The 24,236-nt window shown below is 55.8% G+C and overlaps 3 protein-coding genes and 1 long non-coding RNA gene across 5 annotated transcripts in view; 3 read left to right on the forward strand and 1 right to left on the reverse strand.

Annotated features, from left to right (window-relative positions):
• DNAH17 (dynein axonemal heavy chain 17) overlaps window positions 1–658 on the forward strand; it is a 32,264-nt gene extending 31,606 nt beyond the window's left edge. The window contains exon 81 of the mRNA XM_023938883.2: window positions 367–658. Coding sequence (XP_023794651.2) covers window positions 367–614 — 248 coding nt within the window. The 3' untranslated portion in view covers window positions 615–658. The remainder of the gene's footprint in view (window positions 1–366) is intronic.
• Window positions 187–15,990, reverse strand: PGS1 (phosphatidylglycerophosphate synthase 1). Of its 2 annotated transcripts, none has more exons than XM_086857045.1 (10): window positions 15,813–15,990; window positions 11,978–12,167; window positions 11,530–11,607; window positions 10,568–10,667; window positions 9,753–9,942; window positions 9,265–9,443; window positions 7,838–8,371; window positions 4,380–4,528; window positions 2,229–2,371; window positions 187–548 (listed from the first exon to the last, which is right to left on the reverse strand). In XM_086857045.1, the coding sequence occupies exons 1-9, from the start codon at window positions 15,971–15,973 to the stop codon at window positions 2,252–2,254; spliced, it is 1,701 nt and encodes a 566-aa protein (XP_086713171.1). In that variant the 5' UTR covers window positions 15,974–15,990; the 3' UTR covers window positions 187–548; window positions 2,229–2,251. The 2 variants fall into 2 exon arrangements, with proteins under 2 accessions (XP_086713171.1, XP_086713172.1); XM_086857046.1 differs by having other exon boundaries at window positions 187–615; window positions 15,813–15,980.
• On the forward strand, window positions 920–3,895 carry LOC147649848 (uncharacterized). Its single transcript, XR_015277940.1, has 4 exons — window positions 920–1,012; window positions 1,114–1,179; window positions 2,567–2,826; window positions 3,476–3,895. It is a non-coding gene; the product is annotated as an uncharacterized LOC147649848 (long non-coding RNA).
• A 1,270-nt stretch (window positions 15,991–17,260) lies between the features above and the next one.
• Window positions 17,261–19,735, forward strand: SOCS3 (suppressor of cytokine signaling 3). The gene is made up of 2 exons (XM_086857362.1): window positions 17,261–17,379; window positions 17,906–19,735. Exon 2 carries the CDS (start codon window positions 17,973–17,975, stop codon window positions 18,600–18,602), a length of 630 nt encoding a protein of 209 aa, XP_086713488.1. The 5' UTR covers window positions 17,261–17,379; window positions 17,906–17,972; the 3' UTR covers window positions 18,603–19,735.
• The last annotated feature ends 4,501 nt before the right edge of the window (window positions 19,736–24,236 follow it).

Genomic DNA, 24,236 nt, shown 5'->3' on the forward strand with positions numbered 1-24,236 from the left:
CGAGTATGACAGATTTTGAAATTTAAATCCTAATTACTGCTAATGAGAGGGAAGAAGGCAGTTCAGCAGAGCAGCTGAGGGGTCCACTGGGACAAAAGCAGGGAGCACATGGGACAGCACGTGATAGATCCCACCACGGACAGTTCACCTTAAACTCTGCGATTCCCATATAAAGCCAGGCTGAAGGGAGGGGTGGGGACAGAATTTATTCAGACATCCCACACACAGTAAGGCAAATGCAGTCCTGGGTCACAGTGAGATGAGAACAGACCTAGCCACCGTTGAGCCACTCTACCCAGCCTTCCCCTTTGAGCTCGCAGCCATCAGCAGTTCTGAAGCCCAGCGAGGCGCCCCGTGCCGTTGCAGGTGCGCGCTGGGACGTGCCCTCGGGGTCGATCGCGGACGCGCGGATGAAGGAGCTGACGCCTGAGATGCCGGTCATCCTGCTCAGAGCCGTCCCCGTGGACCGCATGGACACCACCAACGTCTACGAATGTCCCGTCTACAAGACACGGATGCGAGGGCCCACCTACGTCTGGACCTTCAACCTGAAGACGAAAGAAAAACCCGCCAAGTGGGTCCTGGCTGGTGTGGCTCTGCTCCTAGAGGCCTAGACTATAACGACAATGGAAAACAGAAGTGCTTTTGCTCGTAAAAACCTCCAAGTTGTGTACTTCAGTCTATGTTTGATTGTAGCAGAACCATTTTAGCAAAGTATCAACAAAAGCAGTGCTGGAAGCGCGGCCATGTGGAGCCTGCTCTCGCGGCACACGGGCTTCTCAGGGCGGATACTGGTTTTCCACTGGTGGTTTCTGACGTGGCGCTGGTGGGGAGCCAGACCACCGTGGGAAGCCAGACAGAACAACTGCACACAAGTGCCTGACTCCTTTCTCTCTTCTGGCTCTCCATCTTCCCACAGCTCTTTGTGTGATGGCTCAGTGCAAACTGAGCAGAAATCCCTCACGCTCCTGCACGGAGCATGGGTCTGGCTGGAGTAGACGGGAGAAGAGAGGTGCAGATTTGGTCCAGCTCACCCACACCCAACCTGCACAGCCCACAGAAGCTCCAGCTGCAAACAGGTTCCTCTCTGAAGTATGTTATTTCTATTTCTAGGGTACAGAACTTACTCAACCCTTTCTTCACAACAAATAATTTGTTTCAGCAGTAACACACACTAAGGTGAGTAGATTTGCCAAGGCTGGCCCCTTTGGCATAAAACAATTCACCAAAATCCTACCCTGTGAAATATTTGAGCAATTAGTTCTAAAATAGTTACCTCAAACTTCCCTCACAGCTCACAGTCAGACAAGCCCCAAGGGCAGCCACAGACAGCAGCTCATTTCTTTATAGAGCAGCAATAATAATAATCAGTTACAACCATCAGCTTTTTTCAGGTGCCAGAAATCCTGCTTGTGGCACTACCAGATCAGAAACCCTTGCTCACATCCTACCCTGCACTCCCACACCTTTTCACCTGGCTTCCAAACACCTTCTCTGCAGGATGTTATGGTTCGAGCCTCCTACTTCCAGCAAGTAACATCCCACACCAGCACCAAAAGCCTTCTCCTGCCCTTCCACAACTCATGAAAGACACTTGTAACATATCTGAATGTGAAGGAGCCGGGCAAACCCTGCTGGGGGGGAGGCCATAGCTAGGTAAGGAAAAGGGATATGGGCACACACAGCAGTGCCAGCTGCACAGACTGTGCACGCCACAGGAACAGGAACAGTGATGTCCTGAAGCTCACAAGGGCTTCAGTTATGGAGCAGTGGAACCACCAGGAACCCCAGGACACCACAAAACAGAAAAACAAAACCAACTGTTCCTGTTAACCAATACTACAGGGGCAAAGCAAAGCCCTGATTGGATGCAAAGAGAAACATTTTAAGTATTCCAGCAATGCTTTCTATTGGCTGGTCAAGATAACACAAATACAGTCTGTCTCTGAGAAACCCTGAAAGGGACATTTCAGAAAAGGGTTTTATTTCCACACATGGAAAATACCACTGTATGGGCTCTCTGTCAGTGCCCCTTCCAGAAATTCTAGTAGACAAAACCCAGTCAGGACCCGAGCACTGATCCCAGTCCACGGCAGCCCCAGAGGAATCGAGATGTGCCTGGCTTTCCCCACATCATCTGCATGTCCATCATCTTTCTTTCATGACAGAGCACTGCAGCTATTCACTGCAGTCAGTGCAATAATTCCCCATAATGGCAGCGAACTCACCCAAAGCAGCAACTTTTCTTCTTTCAAAAGAAATTCTTGATCAGAGGTGTGACCAGCTTCACCCACAGTTTCACGTAACGATTTGGCTGCTCAAACGTTGATGTTGAGACCACACCTGAGCAGAGGTAAAGCTGCTCTTGCTCCTGAACAGGGAAAGAAACATCATCTCAGTAAATCCAAAGTGTTAAGTTACATAATGGTCTTTCAGAGAAGCAAATTCTCAGATAAAACTGACTAGGGATCTTGCCACAATTATGCACCATTTCTCCTCAAGAATTTGTAATTTAAACTCTTACAAAGAACAAGGGTAGAGGGTTTTGTCTTTTTGTGCCCCACAGTTGCATGAGCAGAGCTTCGGTTTCAGAAAACTCCTCAAGGCCAGGCTGTAATTGCCAGAAAAGGAAACCTCACCCAGACCTCCTGGGACTGGCTCATGTGGCTCTTTCTAGACACAGCTCAGGCGCCGTGTTTGCAGATGAATGTGCAGTCGTGATCTCAGCTAAATTACCAGAAACACTCGGGCCCCCAGAGCTGCACCCAACTGCTGAGGGAGGAAATGAAGCACTCACAGCACGTGAGAGCAGCACTTTGATCACAGGTAAGTGGGGTTTTTAGCACAAACAGTCAGGTTTCAGGATCTGCAGGCAAACAAGGAGCAGAACAGCTCCTGGAAGTTTGTTCATCAGTTTTTTTATAATTGAAGCTGTCACAAACAGCAGAAAATACTCTGCACTACTTAAATTCAGGGTGGAAGAGGGAAGCGGGAACCCAGTACAGGAAAGTAACACCAAAAAGATGAACCAAGACATTAATCTGCCAATTCACTCTAATTTGAGAGCCCTCAAATGCTCCAAGAGCTCTAGTCAGCCCTGCTGTGAGGATTCTGCTCCATGACCATTCGATACGGTGAGATCTGAGCACTTGAGGCAAGGCCAGTTCCCTGAATCAACCTCAGTTCATTCACAGAAGCACCCAAAGACACCCAGACCACTCACATTTCTTCCCAAATCTCAGCACACACTTTCAAAATGGAACTGAACATTATATAGGCAAAGTGATTTCATGGCAGCATCCCAGGAATGGATTAAGTCTTCTAAAAAAGACCACAGAAAGTAAACACCCAGCCCATCTCAGAATCAGCTTCCAGCAATCGGGAATGGTTTAAAGCCCTTTCAATGAGATCACTGCAGCCCTGTGTAAGAAAATTCCTTTGTGTCACATTTCCATTGATTTTCCCCTTCCATTAGAAACAAGCAGAGGCAAGATATGAATTGAAATACTCAAGCAACTCTTCCAGTAATAGAATTGTTTTTGATTAGATACACTCTGACTCATCCCAGGGAAGAGCCCTGATGCAAGAGGGCAATTCCCATTGATCTTGCAGACAACTCTGCCAGCACCTGCCTCATACAGTGCATTTCTGAGGTCTCCAAGCCACATAGAGGCACCAAACTGATCTGCTTTGAAACAGAACACTGCAGGAGAAATGACTTGTGACAGTCAGTTCCAGCAGAAGATTCAGTCAAGACAGCTGGAGAACAAGGCAGGATTTGGAGCAGTAGCAGAACTGCTGAGCATTCCAAGCTGCCTAATTAAAACCAAAACAGCACCGAAAAACCCTGGGACACTGAATATCAAACCACTTTAAAATGTTTGTGTCAGGATTATATAATGTCATATTATTATTCAAGGTAAGGATTTTGTCACGGAACTTCATGGGCTTCCCAGCCAGTCCAGAAACCCTCTCCCAGTCCAAGCTCAGATATTCCAGGGCTCATTACCCCCAAACCTGTCACACCCTGGGCAGTGCCCAAATGCTGGGGTAACGGCTCAGAGGTGCAGTGTGGCTGGTGAGCAGAGCAGTCAGCAGGTCCTCCAGCAGCTCTGTGCACATCCTGAGCACTCCCGGTACCCGAGGTCACTGGGGACACACATTCCTTCCCGTTATGGCCTCATTTCCCAGCACTGGGTACTTGCAGCAGGCAGCTCATCAATAGTCACTTCACTGACAGCTCCTCAGGACTCCCCATGCTCCAGCAGCTTTTGAGTTACGGTAGCTGCAGGTTTTTATTGCCACTGCGCCATCAGCATTCTCTGTGTGACCCAGAAGGATGACAACATCCCCACTGCACCCCAGAATCTGCTGCTTACCTGGTGGAGCTGCTGCTGCAAGGTCTTATTTTCTGTCACTATGGCAACCTGAGCTTCCAAGTCACGATGAACTGATCGATATCCAAAATTTGGAGAGCCAATCAGGGTCAGGCAGGGCAGGTCACTCCCTGCCAGGTACAGCCAGAGGCCTGCAGGAAAAATGAGGAAGAGAGGCAGCATGACAGCCAAGGGAACGGCCAGGGTGGGCTCACATGATCCCTTCACTCCGAGTGAATTAAATGCTTTAAACGTGGATTACAGATTCTGTACAAGACCTCAAGGGCAGGGAGCAGCCCCCAGGGCCTGCAGGGCTGTGCTGATGTGTGTGACTCGTGGGGTGCCCTGGCACAGCCCAAATCAGAGTGTTCTGACTGGGAGTGCAGGAACACACTGCCCCAGAACAGCCCAGAGCAAGTGCAGGCACTGCATTAGAGGCTGCTTTGCACCACAGTGAATTCAGAAACACTGAGAGAAGACAAACAGGTTTTCAGTGAAGGAACCAGCCCCAAAGCCCCAGGCAGACAGGCTAGGTCTGTCCAGCCTGTCCCAGGGCCAGGGACTAACCCCCATCCCAGGACCATGACATGAAAAGGCATCTCCCAGCTCAGGCAGGTGAATTCACATGCCACTGTGAAGAGACACAGAAGAGAAATGCAAATTATTTCACTCCAGTTCCAGAGGAGGCAGCAGGGATGAGATCAGACTCTTGCCAGGGCACCTGGCCCCTGCTGCCACTCACCAGCACAGCTCCCACAGCTCTGCCAGCACAGAGAGCAGGCAGGACAGAGCCCAGGACAGGTTTTCAAGGGAAAGATGGAAACATCACATTATTCTCAGGCACACCACTGCAGCAGGACAAGAAGGAACAGCCACAGGAGAGTCAGGACTGCTGCCAAGGAGAGGCTGTGTGGCAACTCTGCACAAATGGAGCCAGAAAGCCTTTGCTCTCCTCAGCAGAGCCCTGAGTGAGTCCTCAGTAGAGGCTTACCCCCATGGCTGGTCACACACAGACTGCAACAAAGAACCCGTAGCATAAAAACCACTTCAGCCTTAAAATAGCAGCAGGTTTCCCAACTCAGCCCCAGAGCAGTTCCAAGAATGCCTTGAGTAAGATGCTGCCGATTCACTGCCAGTTCCTGTAACCTCCTCCCCGCCCCCACAGCACACTCACAGAGCTGGCACTGCCCTAATGCACCTCCAGCCCCCGCGGGCTCACCCCTCCATGGCGGGGCTGGGCAGCCCACCACAGGAGCCACAGGAAAGCATCCACATGGCACAGAGTTTTGTCACTTTCTGCCACCAAACAGGACCCTGCCAGGGACTGTCTAGTGCCTGACCAGCCAAAGGCTGGACCTCTGCCCAAGCAGCAGCCATGAGGAACAGATTCCTTGCCTTCCCAAGTGTCCTGTGGCAGTCCCACAGCCTTTACAGGTCTCTGGTTTCATGGCCATCTGGCAGGATCTGCTCAAACAGTGACTCACCTTCCAGCAAGGGGAAGCGCAGCTTCCCAGCGCCAGTCAATAGCAGTAACAGAGGCCTGCAGGAAAAATGAGAAAACCCTGCCACCAGAACTTGCTTGGAAGGGACCCTGACCCCAAGGGATGTACCCGTGTCACCCCCAATACCACACCCAGGAAAGTGGCAGGTAGGCTCTGGGATGCCACACTGCTGGCAGTCCATCTGCGCAGCACTCTGCTACATCTGCATGGTGCTGAATGCACCCAGGAGAGACACCCCTGGGAACACCACCTGACACTGTGCATGCAGATACAAACATTTTAAGAGGAGTGGGAGGGGCACGCAGCACAGCCCCAGTGTTTGGGGTATGTCAGCGAGATCCCATGGGACACTAAAGGGGGTCTCATGTCTCAGCCCAGAGAGGAAGCACCAACAGGCACTATTTGCTGCTGGAAATCTCACGTCCTCAGTCAGGAGCTAGGCTCCATGTGCTCCTTGTGCACATGCCCTTCACATCTCCAAGGCTTCCTCCCTTCCCTCTTCTGTCCTTGTCCTCTCTGCCAAACACGTGACTCCCGCAGAAGGAAAGAGGTGAATCCAAGGTGTGTCCAGGGCAGAGCATGCCAGAGGAGGAGCTGCACACTGCTCCTCCCAGCACTCTGAAGGGGAATGGAAACAAGGCAGTAAATGTCTCCAACTGTCCCAGGCACGGGAGCTGCTGAACTCCAAGCCCTGCATCCCTCTCCAAACAAACACCACACAGCAGAGAGCCCAAAGCACTGTTCCATGAGACTTGGCTGGCCCAAACAGAACCAATGACCATCTGCACTTTGGTAGCTGGGAAAAGCAGCCCTTATTTCTAGGTTCAGTTTATGCCAAACCACATCCCACTGGGAGTCTGCAGTGCTCAACAAAGGCAGAACCTGGGAACCACAGATCACTCAAGCATGTGCGTCCTGAAAGACACAGGACACCCCAGGCAGGCAGGCAGGCAGGCAGGGACCTCCCTCGTGCTGCCCCGTGTGAGATAAGAGTTTTCCCTGCACTCCTGACTGTGCTGGGGAGGGGGACCCTGAGATCTGCTTGTCCTTTCAACACAGAGGCAGCCAGTAGCACCCAGGGATTTTTAACAGTTGAGAGAAGGCTGACACTGCAGCTTTCCCTCCCCACCACCTCTGAGCCTCCCTCTGAGCACCCCTGAGAGAAGCAGAGAGATGGAGCCATTCCCACTAACAGCTCTCCTTGAAAAAGGAACAGTCACAGCCCCAGTGCTCCAACCACAGCCCAAACACTCCAGCTGGAACACTGTGCTGAGCCTGTGGGAGCTGGGCATAGTGTATCCAGCAGGAATCCAGGGTCTCCCAGAGAAGACCACGAGGGCAGCATTCATTAACTCATTGCATGTTAGTCCATATTGTTTCCTCAGCCCCCTGCCCTCTGGCTGCCCTGACTCCCATAAGCACATGCTGCCACTCCTCACACTCTGTATCCCCTGTGAGCTGTCAACGGGAGCAAATCCCCCAACACTCATAATGTCCCCATACAGATCTGCTGCTGGGAAGGCCCCGGGAGCAGCTCCCTTTGGGCACCTGCCCCAGGTACTGCTGCAGGGTCCCCAGCAGAGTCAGCACTTCTGCCTGCTGAAACCAGCCCAAGGGATACAAGAAACTGCACCACGGCACTGACTGCATCATGAACACATCCAGATGCTTCCTTTCCTTCACATCGTGTTTCTCATCCAGGCAGTGCCTCAGTGCCACCACAGGGACAGCTCTTACACCATCCCTGGGACTGTACTGGACTGGAAATCCAAGGGTAAGGTATCCCTCAAGTAATCCAAACCCTCCAGATTTACACAAGCAAGTTGTTTGAACCTTGGAGGAGTGTTTTGAAGGTTAAGCCCAGACTGGCACCCAGCCAGCCCATTACTCCTTTCGCAATCCAAATGCACAGCTCTCACACAGCTCTGCACAAGACCCCTTGGGATAAGGGCATCTTACCTTTGGCATGGAACGTCCACCCGGCACGGGAGTACTCCTGCAGCTGCACCCTCTCCTGCTGCTGCAGGTAGCAGACCTCACTGTAAAACTGATGTTCAATGTAAACGTAGGCAGCAGGGATGGCACCTGCCACCCCTTTGGCACCAAAAAACCCATTGACCTCTGGTGAGGCCAGGAGGATCCGGTACTCAGCCCTTGTGCCCAGGATGAGGTCCATGTAGGCCTGTGTCAAGTTGAAGTAGCCAGTGGTGAGGTATATCCTGGCATCCCGCTCAGCCTCTGTCAGCAGTGTCTCTGTGACTATCTCATCTATTTGAATCCCAAAAGGTTTCATTTGGATTAAGGGATAGATCCAGGTGTCAGGTTCTGGTTTCAGGCTCCCAGATGCTTGAGAGCCTTGCTGGGATAGGAGGGAGCTGCCTGGCTGGCTGCTGTGGAAAGTCTTTGCATGAAGGAGCTCTTGCCGTGTCCGGGCAGAGTTGATGACCTCCATAACCCTCCGGTTGGCAATCTCACAGTAAGCCACTTTGTCCCCTGCAGGAAAAGTCAGAGAGAGCGTGTCTGAGGTCTACAGGCACAGAGCTACGTGTCATCTATTACACACCAGGAAAAACTACTGACAGGACATGGATACAGGAACAAATAGGAGCCAACACAGAGTGCACATGACTCTCTGTCTTAAGGCCTAAACCAGCTGTTTCAAGGTCGGCAGAGCTACATTACAGAAGAGAAATGTTCAGCAACTGGCAGTGGCCTGAAAAATCCCCTGAGAAAGGAAAGGACGAAGGCAAGGCTACACTGACAACCAAGAATGAGCTGAACACACAAATAAACTCCCACCCCCAGCCTGAACTCACATCACCCAGCAGTGCAAGGCCAGGACAAAAACTGATGACGCCATCAGCCTGGCACATCAATGCCCTTCTCTGCCCAATTTTACGCTTGTTCTCAGTCTTCCTGAACCGATTCCCATTTGATTCCCAGAACAAACTCTACTACAAGAGATTAATTACCAACAATAGTGGCACATTCGTAAACATGCACACTCAGAGCACCTGGAATTGCAGCTGCTAATGTCAGAAAAACTTCTCAAAGGATTGAAGTTCTTGTTTAAGGCCAAAAACAGCACATTTATGAGGCAGCACTGAGACGGTTGTAGAGTTACTTCCAGCCTCCGCATGCCCTGCCAAATTAGCCTGTGACAGTCACTGTGCTGGGAAAACTCCAACAGACCCAGTCCTGAAACTCAAGGAATCTTGATTTTAATTCTGGATGGCACAAAACAGATCACCCCACAGTCTGAACAATGGTCAGACACCCAGCAATACCCACAGGGATGGAGTCTAAGTCATACTTAAATAAACCCTGGCTGTCACTCCTCTCCTCTGGATTCCATCACCCAAGCAGGTGAGACAACTCCCCCCTACCTTGGTATGGGTGAACCATTCCCTCCATCATCTGGACTGTGTCATCCTGCCGTAGCTGCAGGGACACGTCTCCAATCGCGTCCACAAGCTCTGTGAAGAAGTCTGCGATCTCGGGAGAGTCCCGCAGCAAGACATAGCGGTCCTGACGATTGGTGAAGTACAGATCACTCAGGTTTGCGCTGAAGAGAAAGGGAAGAGACGGGTACGAGATTCTCAACCTCCCAGCCCAGGCTACAGGCCTCACTCTGGGATAGCTGCACTGAAGCACAAATTGGCCATTTCCTGCAGAATCTCAAAATATTTTTCCCTTTAAGAAAGAATCGCTTTCATGTGAGAATCTCATGTGTGGGAACTGTGGTTGCTCTCCCATCTCAGAAGAGCACTGATAGGATCACGATGGAGTCCAGATGTTCAGGCAGCTCTGGCAGCACAGACACCCTACCCAAAGCCCAGTGAAACAACCCAAGGCCAGACGCAGCAGGACTCACCCGCTCAGGATCACATTGTCATCAAACAGATAGACCTTGATGTGCTGCAGCCCAATGGTCTCATTGAAACGCTCTGGAATCAGGAGCCGGAGAAGTCCACGCAGGTTTGGAGTGTGGAAGAGGGACACGCGGACTTGCTCGGGAAATCGCTGCAGCAATGGGATCAGCATTGTTCGAGAATTCTTCCTGCCTGGGAGAGAAAGGGAGCTTCAAACAAAGATCACAAAGACAGGACACATCATGACACAGCTCTTCAGCTGGTTACAGGGTGAGCACCCCTCCCATCCACTGGCACTTCACAGGTTTTCCTTTTTTCTTTGTTTTTTTAAAATCACTTTCATTTGTACTATGTCAATATTGAAACTGACATCCAGGACAGGTCTGACACTTTTTAAGCTTCTTAACCAAGCCTCAGCAGCACGGGTAACACATCTGCAAGAGTCACTGCAGGTGACCACAGGTTCCCAATTCAGCGTGCTGCTGCTTCCAACAATTCCCATTCCCCTTTCAAAATGAAAATGTAAATGAGCATGATGGATAAGAGCAAATGCACTAACAAATGAACCAAGCAAGACTACACAAATTGCACAGAATTGGCCCTTTTTCCTCCTACCACCTATTTTTGGAAGAAAAACTGCTCAGCTTGAAGATTTTCTGGGAATATGCAGTTCTGAAATACAAAAGACCAATCCTGTAATGTGCATGCTTTAAGCAAGTAGGTCCAATTGGCCAAGATACCCACTCTGAAAAGAACTGTCTCTCTAGCCTAACAGTAAAATCAGTCTCTGACAAAAGCAATGAGTGGCAATTCCTACCCCGGGAGCCCCTGGTGTAGTCGAGGAGAATGGAAACTCTGAGGTCAGGTGAGCTTTTTGCTTGCAGTGATTTCTCCAGTGTTTCTTCTAAGCAATACACCTGCAGAGAGAGTTCTCCCCTCATTACAAAAGCAAATACACTTTCCAAGGAAAATGCTCAGCAGCAGGAGACCATGGACCTGGTGCAAGTCCTCCCTCCTTGTGTCAAACACAGACAGTTCAGCCTTTGCATCTGTCAGCCTGGCAGCTCCCATCAGCCTAAAGCCACAGATCAAAGGCCCTCAGTTTTACATGTCCACATTCTTCAGGTCTCACAAAAGCAATTACTGTCAGCAGAAAAAGTCCCAGTATCATTTCCAAATCCCAGACTCGCATCGCGAAAGACAACCGTTGGTAGCAATTCACTGCAGTTTTATTCTTTAACTACAAGGTTGTTTGTCACATGCAAATTCAAATCCTGTGTGCAAGCCCAGACAAAGATGGGCACAAATCCTATGCAGGCTCCATCCACCTTTACCCTGCCAGGGCATTTGCTTCCTAACATCAGATCACGGCCAAGGCCAGGCTTCTTCTTAAAGCCCTTGGGCAAAAATGCTTTTGTTTCCAGAGAAATAAAAAAATAAGGCAAATACCATGAAGCAAAGCTGACCTCGATCTCAAATGCAGAAAACAAATCCTCCATCTGTGTCCTGCACCTGGAGCACCAAACAACAGCACTACACACCTAAGCTCAAATCTTGTTCAAGAAAAATGCCAGAGAAAAATAGATTTCCATGACCTGAGTTTTACAAAGCCCCCCTGAGCACTCTGAACACCAGGCCAGTCCCTTCTGACAGGTCCAGGCTAGCTATCCCCTGAAGAAGTGCAGCAGTTCCCTGGCTCCATACCAGACCTAAACCAGAAGCGTTGCCTGCCTCCCTTCCACATCCCTTCCTGGCCTTCCCAAACCCTTCCACACTCACCAGCTCCTGCTCAAGGAGTCCTGTTCCCAGGTACAGTGAGGCCATCACCACCCGCTGCTTGGCTGCTTTTATCTGCACCTGAGAGCAGCAAAACACAAGTTCAATTTCACACAGGGTGTCTGGTCCTGAGGAGCCATCAGCCCAGACCTGGCAGTGCTGCACTCCTCTGGGAGGAATCCTTCACCCACATCTCTGCTCTGGCTCCCTGGCCTTGAGAAGAGGAAAGGGTAAAACGGAGAATGGCGACGTAAAACATATGGAGCTCTGTGGAGCCACAGCAGCACCACTGCTGCATCTAAAACTCCAGGAAGAAACTAGTGCTTTCTGGGAAACTGAAGACCACACTCCCTGCAGCTAAACCTATTCATATGAGAACAGTTACCAGGCAGCAGCTGCAAAGCTGGGATTGTATCAAAACCATTCCCACAACTTGCAGCCCACACCTTACCTTCAGGAGTTCATAGAATTCCGCCGGGGACGAAAGCACCTTGACGTGCGAGCTGGAGATCCCAAACTCTGGGACCAGATTCCTGATCCACTGGAATCTGTGTGCTCCTTCTGGACAGAGGGAACACGGTGGGGCAGTGATTACTGGAACAGGAGGGGTGAGTAGCGGGGCTAGAAGGAGCCATGATGATCTGTGCAAAGAAAGATGGAGAAATTCTTTATAGTGAAACCTTTGCTTCCCAGAAAGACTCCAAGCAGGTCAAGGAAGAGCTGCAGCCAAGGCCAATACATGGCAGGGATCCACAATGGCAAGAATGCCCTTCCCTTTCCATAATCTGATGTGGATCACCAGAGCCAAATGTAGAAAGAGAGAAACACAGGGAAAATGTGGGAGAACAGATCTGAACATCACCAGCTCCTTCCCTGAGGTGGCAAGGAGATGAGGGGAAACAACTCCATCAGGACAGCGTGGGAGGGCAAGGAGGCTGGGAGCTGCAGAAAATGAGTGTGGGCGCTCGGGTGTCTGGCAGTGCCGTGGTGGTACCACCTGTACCTGTAACCGGCCGCTTCTGAATTATCTCCATCACACACACATCAGCTTGGCCATGGCCAACACTCCCTTCATGTCGAGTTTCCTCCTCAGCTGGGCTGAAGTTGTTCATGTTTCAGGTTTAAAGATTGCACTGCTTTAAAGAGAAAAATGCCTCCATCCCTCAATCTTACCCAAAAATATATCTACAGCACACAAGGTGGCCAAGTGGAAGCCCCAGCAAAGGCAGAGCAGTCACACCCCAAGAATGACCCACAAGAGGAGCGACTATGTCCAAGCAGGAATGCACCAAGAGCCACAACAGGGATCCATCCCCCTCTAGCAATGCCACTGGCATTCCACAGAAGTACAAGAGAGGATCACAACTTCCCCTGCAAACCTCACAAAAGCTGTGAGGGAAACATCAGGAAACCCATTCTTCAGAAAGAAATTTCAGAACAAATTTCATTTCTTTGAAGTCACTTTGGGAAGAAACTAGCTTACTGCCAGCAACACAAGCGAGTGACAGGAAGCAAGCAGCAACTTCTCCTCTCCGAGGTTTCACACATGCAAATTCATCCAGTCATAGAATATCCCCCAGCAGGAGTCTGTTCGCATGACAAAACCACATTTCAACACAATTAGCAGCAGCAGCTCCCATGAGATCCAGGAATCCATGAGCAAGGGACTGAACAGCATCCCTGACCCTGACAGGAACCTGACTGCAAACCCCACTCATGGGAGCTGGGCTGCTTGGGATGGAACCACAGTGGCTGGCCTTACCCTGAGGACCCCAGGTCCTCGGGCCAGCAAGCAGCCACTGTCCTGTGGCCCATCCTGATGATTCCACCATCACCACACATCAAGAGGAAACTTAATCACAACCTTTACCAGAATTCGTTATGAGGAACTTTTGGCTGAGGAACCCTTTTACCACAATCCAGATCCCAAATGAACACAAATTCCAGGAAGATGATTTCACTCATCTGGTTCATGATACAACCCTGGATCTTCACAAGGTTTCCAAACATCCTTACAAGGAAACCAGTTCATAGTGGTGTTTCCTGGAAAATCCACGAGTTTGTCACCGACTATTCATGAGCACCGAAATCTGATCAGTGAGTGCAGGAATTCCTGGGATGGCGGGTTTTAACAGATCATGTGGACTGGGCTCAGCCTGAATACCCAGAAATGACAGAGATCACCAGCACAGGCTGTTAAAAACAATGCAAATATCCCCTAAAGGGTGCAGAAAAAATTAAAGCAGAACAGAAACACAAGAAATACCACTTTTCAGGCACATTCTCGTAAGTCTCCACAGAACCTGAGCACAGCCTTCATACATCTTTGCTCACCTCAATCCTCATAGGCCACACAAGGAGAGCAGATTCCCATTGTTCCATGGCACACAGAGCTACAGGAATTCTCACTGGATCCAAAAACACAGGGTTTTAAAACCCACTGAATGCTCAGCCCACAGAGCAGTGGCATAGCTGGGCTCCAAACCAGCCCTGCAGGTCACAAACAACATCCTCTGGAATTATTCCCAGGGAGGAAGCAGTGGCAAATTTTATGTATTCTACAATACCAATCAACAGAGATGAATACTGTCCTCATTATCTCACTGGCCAACCCAATTACACTTCCAGAAGCCAGACCAGCGGCCAAGCAGACACCTTCCAGAAACATGATTCCCAGAAGCCATTTTCTAGCAAGGACAGTTGGAATTGTGAGTCCACCTGCACCTGCCTGCCTGGAGCCAGGGGCAGCTCCAAAGGCTGCAGGCAGCGATGGGCTGAGCTTGGAGCATCTGGACTCTGACTGGAACATCTGGAGGAACATCAACCTGCAGCACCAGTACTATTTGGTTTAATTCAGATTAATTCTGTACAGGTCAATTTACCCCCACTAATTGCATTCTCCAGATTTTTCACTCCCGAAATAAGTGTGCCAACATTGTTTGATCTTTCAGCCCAATACTGAAATTTACACCTTATTCAGCATAGAGAACCTATGGCTTTTTAGAATCATCATATAAATCTGTATTTTGCTCCAGCCACAGAGCCAATGGCACAGCAACTGGCTCCCAGAGCAGCAGCTTCTACCCACCAGCGACTGACATCAGCTCAGTGACTACCTGACTACAACCAATCCTTGCAACCACGCACACACAACTATCAGAAACCACATACCATTATGAAGAAATCATCAAAATTCCACACTGTGACAAAACCAGCTTTCAGAGGAACAGAAAATGAACCAGGGGGGAGCCCTTTCCACGTACTTCACATCACTGAGTTAACCAGAAAGAGAAAACGGAATCAAAAGGAACCACCTTCTGAATAAAAAATTGACCCTAAATAGAAACAACGGGTTTTTTGGGTTGTGTTCTATTTTTTAAAGTATAGGTTTGGTACAGAAACTCAGAATGGAGCTGAAACTCTTATTCACTCATAAACCTCCTCCTCAGAGGCAGAGTGAAGTGAAACTGCGGGACACAGTGCTATCCTTTCACCCACACACCCATCACCACACGGGGGGATCTACACTGCTGCTCTCTGAACTCGGTGACTGCTTTCCAGGGCTCAGCCTAATTTTTCTCTCCTAAAAACACCGGTGAGACCAAAAGAGAAGCGTGGAAAGAATTTCCTTGGTGTGCACAAGATCACAGAGCAGAGTGATGATCCATCTCATCTAGGACCGCGGCGACAGGTCCGCAGGCGCGGGTCGCTGTCCCCGGTGTCGGGCACAGGGGGGACCGGCTCAGACGGGACCGGCTCCTGTCTCGGGCTCAGACGGGACCGGCTCAGACGGGACCGGCTCCTGTCTCGGGCTCAGACGGGACCGGCTCAGACGGGACCGGCTCCTGTGTCGGCCCCAGCTCGCCCTCCGGGCCCACCCGGGCTGGCTGCGCCGAGCACCCAGAGCCGCCCGAGGGCTGAGCTGCACAGCCCGGGCCGCCCGGCTCTGGGGAAAAAGAGATGTCGGGTGCCCGGTGAAGGCGTGAGGCAAGGAAATGGGAAAGGAAAGGGAAAAACGCTCAGCTGTTGTCCTGGGGGCGATCGGACAGTGGGGAGAGCTGAAGTGGTCTGCGAGAGCGGAGCCGAACCCGACTCCGACACCGGCCTGGGGGTACCGGGCCGCCCCTTTACCCCCACGCAGCTTTCCCAAGGGGCTGGAACGGGCCGAAAAGGGGAAGAGGCGATCGGCGGCTGCCCCGGTAACACGACACCGACTGCGCGGGCGGCCGAGGGCTCCCGCTGCCTCCCAGCCCCGGGAGACCGGCGGGGTCCCGGCCGGTCCTTACCTGCGGGCGCGGCGGTCGCGACCGCGAGAGAGGCGATCGGAGAGGCGGCCGAGCAGCGCGGCCAGGCCGAGGCGGCCCCGCGGCAGCCAGGCCGAGAGCCGCCGCCACAGCGCCGCGCCGCCCGCCGCCATCGCCCGCGCCTTCCGCTTCCGCGCTGCCATGGCGACACCGCCTTCCGCTTCCTGCGCCGGCCGCGCCTTCCGCAGCCCCGCCCCGCCCGACACCCGCGGCTCCGGGAACCCCGGCCCGGGCACGCGGGGTGTCCGCCGGTCCCCGCCGGCCCGCGAGCGCGGAGTCCGGGAAGGCTCCGGGAGGAGCTCAGGAAGGGCTCGTTGTCCGGCGGGCCCGGGCCGGGGCTCCCCTGGTCCCGCACACGTGGGACGGGCTGCGCGGAGCCAGATCACCCGGCAGTGCCACCCGCGGTGTCTCGGCGAGCCCCGGCGCGGCCGAACGGCTCCGAACGGACGTGCAGGGCTCTTACCCGCAGCGGAGCCCGCGTTTGCCGCCCCGCCGGGCGAAGCGGAGTCCGGGGGCCGCAGGTCCCCCCGCCAGGTCCCGATACGGGGAGCCCGTCCCGCCGGGGAGCCCCGGAGCCGCATCGTGCCCTTCCCGTCCCTCCCCCGCCATCCCCCGCCCGCCCCGGCAGCGCTCCGGGGCTCGTTTGCATTTCAGAGCAGCTTCTTCGCCGGCGCCGATTCCCAGAACTGCCGCACTGGGCTGGTCTCTGCCGGGCAGCGACCGCTCCTCCGGGGCAAATTAAACTGGTTAAAATAAACCCACGGACAGAGCTCGGCTTGTGTGCGAGCTCGGAACCAACAACTGCCAAAAGGGTGGGGAGGGGAGCCCCGGCGCCGCTGCTCCCGCGGGCGCCGTCCCCAGCAGGGCTGCGGCTGGGGGCGAGGGACCCCCGCGGGGAGCAGCCACGGGCAGGGGGCCTCGGTCCCGCCGGGCTCCCCACCAGCCCGCACGGACCGGCCAAAGCACCGGCCGCACGGAGCGCCCCGGGGCTCCCGGAGCCACCGCCGCCCGAAGCGGGGCTCGGAACAGCTGCGGAGCCGGGAGCCCCCGCACAGCCCCGGCTGCGGTTCCCCCTTGTCTCCAGACCGAGGGTACCCCGCGGGTCCCCCAGGAGGCGCGGCCGAGGCCGGCGGCAGCCTTGCAAATTGAAATCAGGACTGCCAACATGGGACAGGCAGCCCCCGGTCCGGTGTACCCCCGGTGCAGCCCCCACCAGCCGACCCCAAACTCCAGCTGAGGCGGGGTTCGGACCGGGGCGCTCCGTTTCTCTGCAGCCCGAGGGTGCGGGCAGCCGCCCTGCCCTGGACGGGCCGGTGGGGCCGGGCCGGGGGCCCAGGGCTGGCGGAGCAGGGGCTGGCGGGGCGCCGGGGGGCCGGGCCGGGCCGGGCGGGGCGCGGGCGGTGCCGCCGCGTTACAAGAAGCCGCGCAGTTCCAGGAACCCGAGGGCGGGCGTTGCGCCTGCTATAAGAGGCCACCCCGGGCCGCCTCGGCAGCTTCGCCGCCGCTCACCGGCTCCGCTCTGCCGCCAGGACCGGCTCCCGCGCCCCAGGTACGGCCGCGGGAGGGAGTCCCGGAGAGGACGGGGGGGATAGCCGGGGATGCCGGGACCTTCGGGGGGGCGATCGCCGAGGACCGGGGATGCCGGTGCTGCCCAGGGCAGGGGCCGCCGGGGATGTTGGTGCCTCAGTGGGGCTATAAGCACTGGCCTGGGGTAACGATGTGCCCCCGGGAGTGAGAGAACAGGAGACATCAGAACCCGTGCTCCTAGAAAGGGAAGAGAGCGGGAGACCGCAGCTCTGCCAGTGCTCCCGGGAGGCAGAGCTGGGGACGGGGGTGCCGGTGCCGCGGGAGGACAGTAGCCGGGAACGGGGGCTGTCGGTTCCCGGGAAGAGAGAGCTGGGCAGGGGCGCTGCCGGGTTTTTGGGAGATGAGAGCTGGGGGGGGGGGGGGATTGCCGGGGACCGGGAGCACTGTTGCTGCTGGAGGATAACAGCCAGGGACCGGGGGTGCAGGTGTTCCCGAAAGGGAGAGTCGGGGACCGGAGTGCCGGGGCTCACCCCCTCTCTCTGCCGCAGGTGATGGTGTAGCAGCGGCTGCTGCTGGCAGCAGCATCCAGAGCACACGAAGCTGGCTCCCTGCGCCATGGTCACCCACAGCAAGTTCCCCTCCGCCGGGATGAGCCGCCCCCTCGACACCAGCCTCCGTCTCAAGACGTTCAGCTCCAAGAGCGAGTACCAGCTGGTGGTGAACACCGTACGCAAGCTGCAGGAGAGCGGCTTCTACTGGAGCACGGTGACAGGTGGTGAGGCCAACCTGCTGCTGAGCACCGAGCCGGCTGGCACCTTCCTCATCAGGGACAGCTCAGACCAGAGGCACTTCTTCACCCTCAGCGTCAAGACGGAGTCGGGCACCAAGAACCTGCGCATCCAGTGCGAGGGCGGCAGCTTCTCCCTGCAGAGCGATCCCCACAGCAGCCAGCCCGTGCCCCGCTTTGACTGCGTGCTCAAGCTGGTCCATCACTACATGCCACCCACACCCTGCACTGTCCCTGAGCAGCCTGGGGGGGCCCTGCACCCCAAGCGCACCTACTACATCTACTCAGGTGGCGAGAAGATCCCCCTGGTGCTGAGCCGCCCGCTCTCCTCTAGTGTCTCCACCCTGCAGCACCTCTGCCGCAAGACCGTCAACGGGCACCTGGACTCCTACGAGAAGATGACTCAGCTGCCGGCCCCCATCAAGGAGTTCCTGGACCAGTATGATGCCCCTCTCTAAGGAGCCAGCAGAGCAAGGTCACATGCTACAAGCACAAGAACAGGGGACAGGCACAATGCCCCACTGGCACAGGAGCTGGCAGGGCATGCCGAGCCTCTCCATCCGGGAAGGAGAGAGGGGGGAACTGGGGCAAGCTGCCATGGGCTCAGGGCTGTGGCCAGCATAGCTGGGCACCCTCGGTGCTGGGGGGACTCCTCAAGTAAGTGTGACACCTCCTCTCCACAGGGAAGGAGATGGCTCCGACCAGACCGTGGATGCTACCGTGAACCCACTGGCAAAGCCCCTGTGGGCTTGGGCAGCCAGGACAGCTCCCACAGCATGGGGGAACGTGCCAGCCCCATTGTGGGGATGTCCTGGCGAGAGTCCCTTCTACCCCCAGGAATGGAAAGCACTGGAGCCCAGGAGTGCCTGATCACTTTTCCTCAGTTTTAAGGGGAAGGTGTTTTTTGCCCATACTGTACCTCTTGCTGCCTCCTTGTGGGTGAAAGCTCCTTTCACACCAAGCCCCAGACTAAGAAGTCTTTGCCCCGCGTTGCCATTTTCCAGGGGACTAAGCCTTAATATCCTCCCTGCCCCGCGGTCTGGGTTAGCGCACGTCCATCGGAGACACTGCGCAGGGACGGTCCTGCTGATGTGCAGTGAAGCTGGAGGGGAAGCGTCACGTCCCGATGCTGCTGAGTCCCACACAACCGCATCTGCAAGGATCACCCCGAGGACGCGGGGCCCTTACTCCCTACAGTCACACCCCACCTCTGCCCAGCCACTCCCGCAGACCCCGCCTGTGCTGCTCTGTAGGGCACCAATTCCTGCAGGAACGCAGCAGGATGATCCCCTGGAGCGTGTCATCTCGTGAGTGCTTTTCTGCGTCCGCCCAGAGAAGTGGTTGGGTTTTCTGGCTTTTTTTAATTTTTATTCTTATTTTTTTAACCGAAGGGATGTTTACAGGCCAACGTGAATCACTGTCTTTTATAAAGATTCCATCTTCACCTCCAGCCTTGAGGGCTGAGCAAAACAATGCTTGAAAATTCAACCAAAACCAAACTCAGATGAAACTTTGCACATATTTATATTTATATTCAGAAAGAAAACGTTTCCATAATTTATAATAAAGAGCACTATTTTTTAATGAAAAACATCAGATCTGGTTTGATTTCTCTCTTGCACCCCTGAGGCCGCTTGGCCCCGGCACAGTGCTGGGATGTGTTTACAGCACGTAAGCACCGTTTCCTGGAGCCGCTGTCCATGCCGGGTGATCCCGCCGGGTGACTCAGCCCGGCGTGCGTAAGCTCTTCCCCAGCACTCAGGTATGTCTGTGCCCTGCGACCAGCCAAGCCACGAGGACAGGATCCACTCCTGGTTCGTGCACATGGTGCAACCACGGGACAGCAGATGTGGCCCTGGGCACAGGAGGGCCCGAGCTGGTGGCCAAGGCTGGCCTGTGGCACGGCCCCAGTGCAGTGCTCGCGAAGGGCCGAGCGAGTCCTGCCTTGTCCCAGCCCTGTTTTGGCACGTGCCAGGGTGAGGAGCTGCAGGAACAGGAGAGGCATGAGCAGGAAAGGGTCTGCAAGTGTCTCCTTTGAGCGTGTACTGGACTCGGGGTAGGGGCTGACCCCCATGGCACAGAGAGGAAAGCTCTGTCCTGTGCAGAACCCTGGCCAGGCATAGATGCCCGATGGAGAGGATCCAATTCTCCTGGGGATGTCCTTGTCCCCAGAAACACCTGTCCCCTGCTGTTAGGGACATGAAGTAGGCTCAGGAATAAACCTGCAGCTCTGTCTGGCTGGTGTGCAGCGCAGTGTCCGTCTGAAGAGCTGAATCCAGGGATGTGGGTGATCCGCTGGGAGCAGGTCAGCCCCCCAGAGCCCCTGTCTGTGAGGAGCAGGCTGTGCCCAGGCCGCAGCCTGCATCTCCACGCTGTAGGCATTATGCCTGGCATCATGAGCAGTGCTCCCGCCCCGCATGGGGAACCCCGGCTGCTGGGGAAAGGATTTCCTAAGGAATCAGCCCTGACCAGAGGGATGGTGAGTGTGCCGGTCCAGGCTGTGGGCACGGCACAATCCCAGTGACTATTTTGGGGCCGCTACGTGGGGCTGTGGCACGCGTGCTGCCAGGAAGTGCCTTGGCCTGCCCAGGCACCCGCTACAGCTATGTAAGGAATGTCCACGCGCACGGGTGGCTGCCTGCCAGGCCCTGCCGAGGCACATCCCTGAGTTTAGGGCTCCCAGCAGCAGCGGTGACTCCCGGCCCCGTGCCAGTGATGGGGTGGGAGCAGCGCTGCAGGCACAGCAGCCCCCAGCTGGCAGGAGCATCGCCACTCCCCCGGGCAGGACAAGGCGAATCAAGGGAGGAAAAACAGGGCCCTGGGGGTTTATGAGCACACCCAGCCCTCCCGGCAGAGCAAGGGGTTCACAGCACCCCATGGTGGGGCAGAATGGGAAGCTGCCCCCACGGACAGCAGCCGGGCTGCCCACAGTGACCCTGCCCAAATGCCCCCAGCCAGATCCCAGCCTTCCCATCTCTGTGGGAACAGCCCCAGCTTCTTCACTTCCCAGAAGGGCCCTGGCGTTGCCGACCAAGGGCCTCTTCCCTCGTGCTGCTGCAACCCGCGGCTGAATCAAGAATCCGGGAAGCTCCGCCAGCCCCGCGGGTTTCTTGGAATAAAGCCAAGCTCGCGGCAGCAGTGACGCGGCGGCCAGTGGGCAAATCCCTGCCGAAGGTTTCACAAACCTCTCTCTGCTCCAGAGCAGCTGACTGGACTTGGCCCCTGTTTCGTAAGCAGACTATCAGGCATGTCCTACAGCCAGGTTCCCTCTGCCCTTCACCAGGGCTGGGGCAGCTGAGCTCCCCCTGGGAGGGTTCCTGGATGGGGAAAATGTTATCAGGGTGATCAGACCCCACCACCCTGTGGTGGTGCCAGGAGCCAGACAGGAATTTGCACAGGGCTCCAGAAGCAGGGCTGGGACATTGGGGTCCTGCAGCTCTCCACACCCCAGATCTCCTGGGGCTGGGCACCAAGCAGCACCAGCAGAACCCACTGCAGCTGTAAATGCATGCCCCTGGTGCCATCGGTTCCTCCATGCTGTGATGGGGGCCATGCAGAGCAGGGTGAGAGCACCAGGACCAGTGAGAGCCCGACAAGGTGCTGAGGCACAGAAGGGTGGTCAGGCAGGGACAGGCTGCTGCCCCACACCCCTGCTGTGCTGCCCCAGACCCCCATCCTGCCTCAGCCTGGCCTCCCCATGGGGTGCAGGGTAGCCACCAATGTTTCCCATCACACAGCTGGCTCATTACTGGCACAAGAAGGAAGTGTCTGCTGGGATGGTGAACCTGAACCCTGTGGGGTCAGGGGTGCAGGAAACCTGCTCTGGTGTGTACCAGTCTCTGCAGAGCCAAAACAGGAAACCACCGCAGCCGGAGATTGCTGCGGGCAGCGAGCCCCAGCACAGCAGCCGGGGGCTCGCCCAGCACCGCAGCTCCGTTGTGGCTACACCAACCATGCAGAAAACACAACTGACAGGGAAGCAGGACAGAGCCATGAAGAATCCCCAGCCCCGCACCAGGACCCCAAGGAAAGTGGCAGTGGACACAGCACCGGAGGTCCCTGGGGCGGCGGGGCCAGACAGGGAGCTTGCCATGAACACCCCGACCTCGGGGCACTCCCCTCATGCACTTCTTCCTGCTTGGCTCTGCCGCCCCAGGACATTCCCACATCTACCGCTGGTTTTCCCAGTAGAATGCAGGAAAGGGCTGTGCAGCAGCTGGGGACTTACTGTAAATGGCACCACCTGCTCCTTACGTAGCAATTCCTCTGCAGGCCAGGGCCATGGGGACACTTGGGAACAGGGACTGGGACAGCTGCTCCCAGTGAGCTGCCAGGAAGCACAAGCACGAGCTCTGTGGCACTGGTGGTCCCAGCTGCAGGCCCAGGACAAGAGACAGCTGCTCGGGCTGGAGGAGGAGCAGGGCTGCAGCTCTATGTCCCCAGAGCCCCTCGGTTCCACAACTGCCCCTCGTCTTGGGCCTCAGCACTCAAGGTACTGCTCAAAGTCCCTGTCCTGGCAGCAGCTCAGCTGCTAGTGACCTGGCACAGAGCCCTGGTGTCTGGGGGAGCCAGGGGGGCTGGCTTGGCCCTGGCTCTCCCTGGCCCAGGCAGGGCTATTAACAGGCAGGGAGCAGGGGATGGCAGGACCCCGTGCCCAGGCCAGGAAGTATTTCGGGATGCAGCTGAGCCCAGCAAGCTGTGTACATCCCCATGGAAACCCTCTTTTGTTGCTGCTTCCCCAGCCAGACCCGCGGCTGGCTCCAGGGAGCCAGCAGCTGTGGATTCCTCACTCCTTCCATCAGCAGCTCCATGAGCTGCTCTGCCCCAGCCCCCCCAGCCCCAGCTCCCCCAGCCCCAGCTCTCTGCTCCCTGGCAGAGACCCGGGCCCAGGGCTACGCTGCTCCTGCACCTGCACTGCAGGGAGCAGTGATGTGCCAAGCCCTGGCTGTGGTCACTCCTGGGCACATGGCACATCACGGGCAGTCCCTCTGGGTGCTCTGGCAGAAAGCTGCCAGCTGCCTGGAGTGTGCTTGCCCCGCACAGTGCAGAGTCCTCAGATGACCCTGGCAGAGCAGCCATGGGCGGGTGCCAAACCTTAGCCCTGGAGCATCCCTTGGCCTCACATCAGTCCTGGCCTCGGCCGCAGCACAGGAGGCAGCAGTGGCAGAACCACACATGTGGCTGGGGATGGAACTCCCAGATGTGGGACCCTGTGTCCACAGTCCAGCCCTGCCCTCCTTGCCCACCCCCTCCTCACCTGTGCACAATGCTGGGGGTCCCCAGCAGCCTGGTGGGCTCTGCCTATCCCATGGCTCTGGAGGCCTTCAGCAGAGAGCAGCTCCAGCCCACCAGCTGGGCAAGGGGTGATGGGTGCCATGGTGCCACTTGGGCAATGGGGTGTGCGGCTGTCAGAGGGCACAGCTGGAGCAGATGCTCCCCAGAAGGACCCAGGGGCCCTGTCTCAGCATTCAACGAGTGGGAATGGGAGCACTTTACTGTAATTCCAGTAATTACATTGTTCATCCTTGGCAGCCGACACCAGTTGGTGTCCAGCGCCATGGGATCATGATAAGCCACCTGGCAATGAGGCTTGGCAGCAAGCTGTGCTGCCGGGCAGCCGGCCAAGGCAGGGCAGGGAAGGGCTGCGGAGCAAGGTGTGAGGTACGGTAAGGGCCCGCCCCGGGAGTTCCCGTCACTGGTGCACAGGTGGCGGCCAGGAGGGCCCCGGTGCCCGGGGCTGGCTGCTGAGCCTAGACAGCCGGGGATCCCCATCCCGCTGAGGTCCTGGCAGGATCCTGGCAGCCACCCATCATTGTGGCATCCCCAGAACCCACCAGGCCTGCTGGGCACTGAGCTGGAGCTGCCAGCAGCAGGATGTTCCAGCCCTACACGCAGGAATGTGGGAGTTTGGGGAAGCAAGGTGCCAGCAGGCTGGAGAAGGGTCCCCACCTGCCAGGTGCACGAGGGGACAGGGGAAGGGGAGGAGGCTGCCTGTCACCCCCAAGGACCTGGCATCCCACCCTGGCAGCACTACTGCAGCTTCCAGGCAGCCAGGCAGGCGCTGCCTCTGGTTCTTTCCTGCCATCGCCCAC

This window comes from Cyanistes caeruleus, chromosome 19 (genome assembly GCF_971803275.1).
Source record: "Cyanistes caeruleus chromosome 19, bCyaCae1.hap1.1, whole genome shotgun sequence".
Lineage (NCBI taxonomy): Eukaryota > Metazoa > Chordata > Aves > Passeriformes > Paridae > Cyanistes > Cyanistes caeruleus.

Bases quoted from the DNA above. Each gene is read 5' to 3' on its own strand.
- PGS1 (XM_086857045.1), bottom strand. From the start codon at position 15,973: ATGGCAGCGCGGAAGCGGAAGGCGCGGGCGATGGCGGCGGGCGGCGCG. The intron at 10,668-11,529 runs GTGAGTGTGGAA...CTCTCTCTGCAG, and splicing joins GACTCCTTGAGCAGGAGCTG to GTGTATTGCTTAGAAGAAAC. The intron at 9,444-9,752 runs GTGAGTCCTGCT...CTTTCTCTTCAG, and splicing joins GACAATGTGATCCTGAGCGG to CGCAAACCTGAGTGATCTGT.
- SOCS3 (XM_086857362.1), top strand. From the start codon at position 17,973: ATGGTCACCCACAGCAAGTTCCCCTCCGCCGGGATGAGCCGCCCCCTC.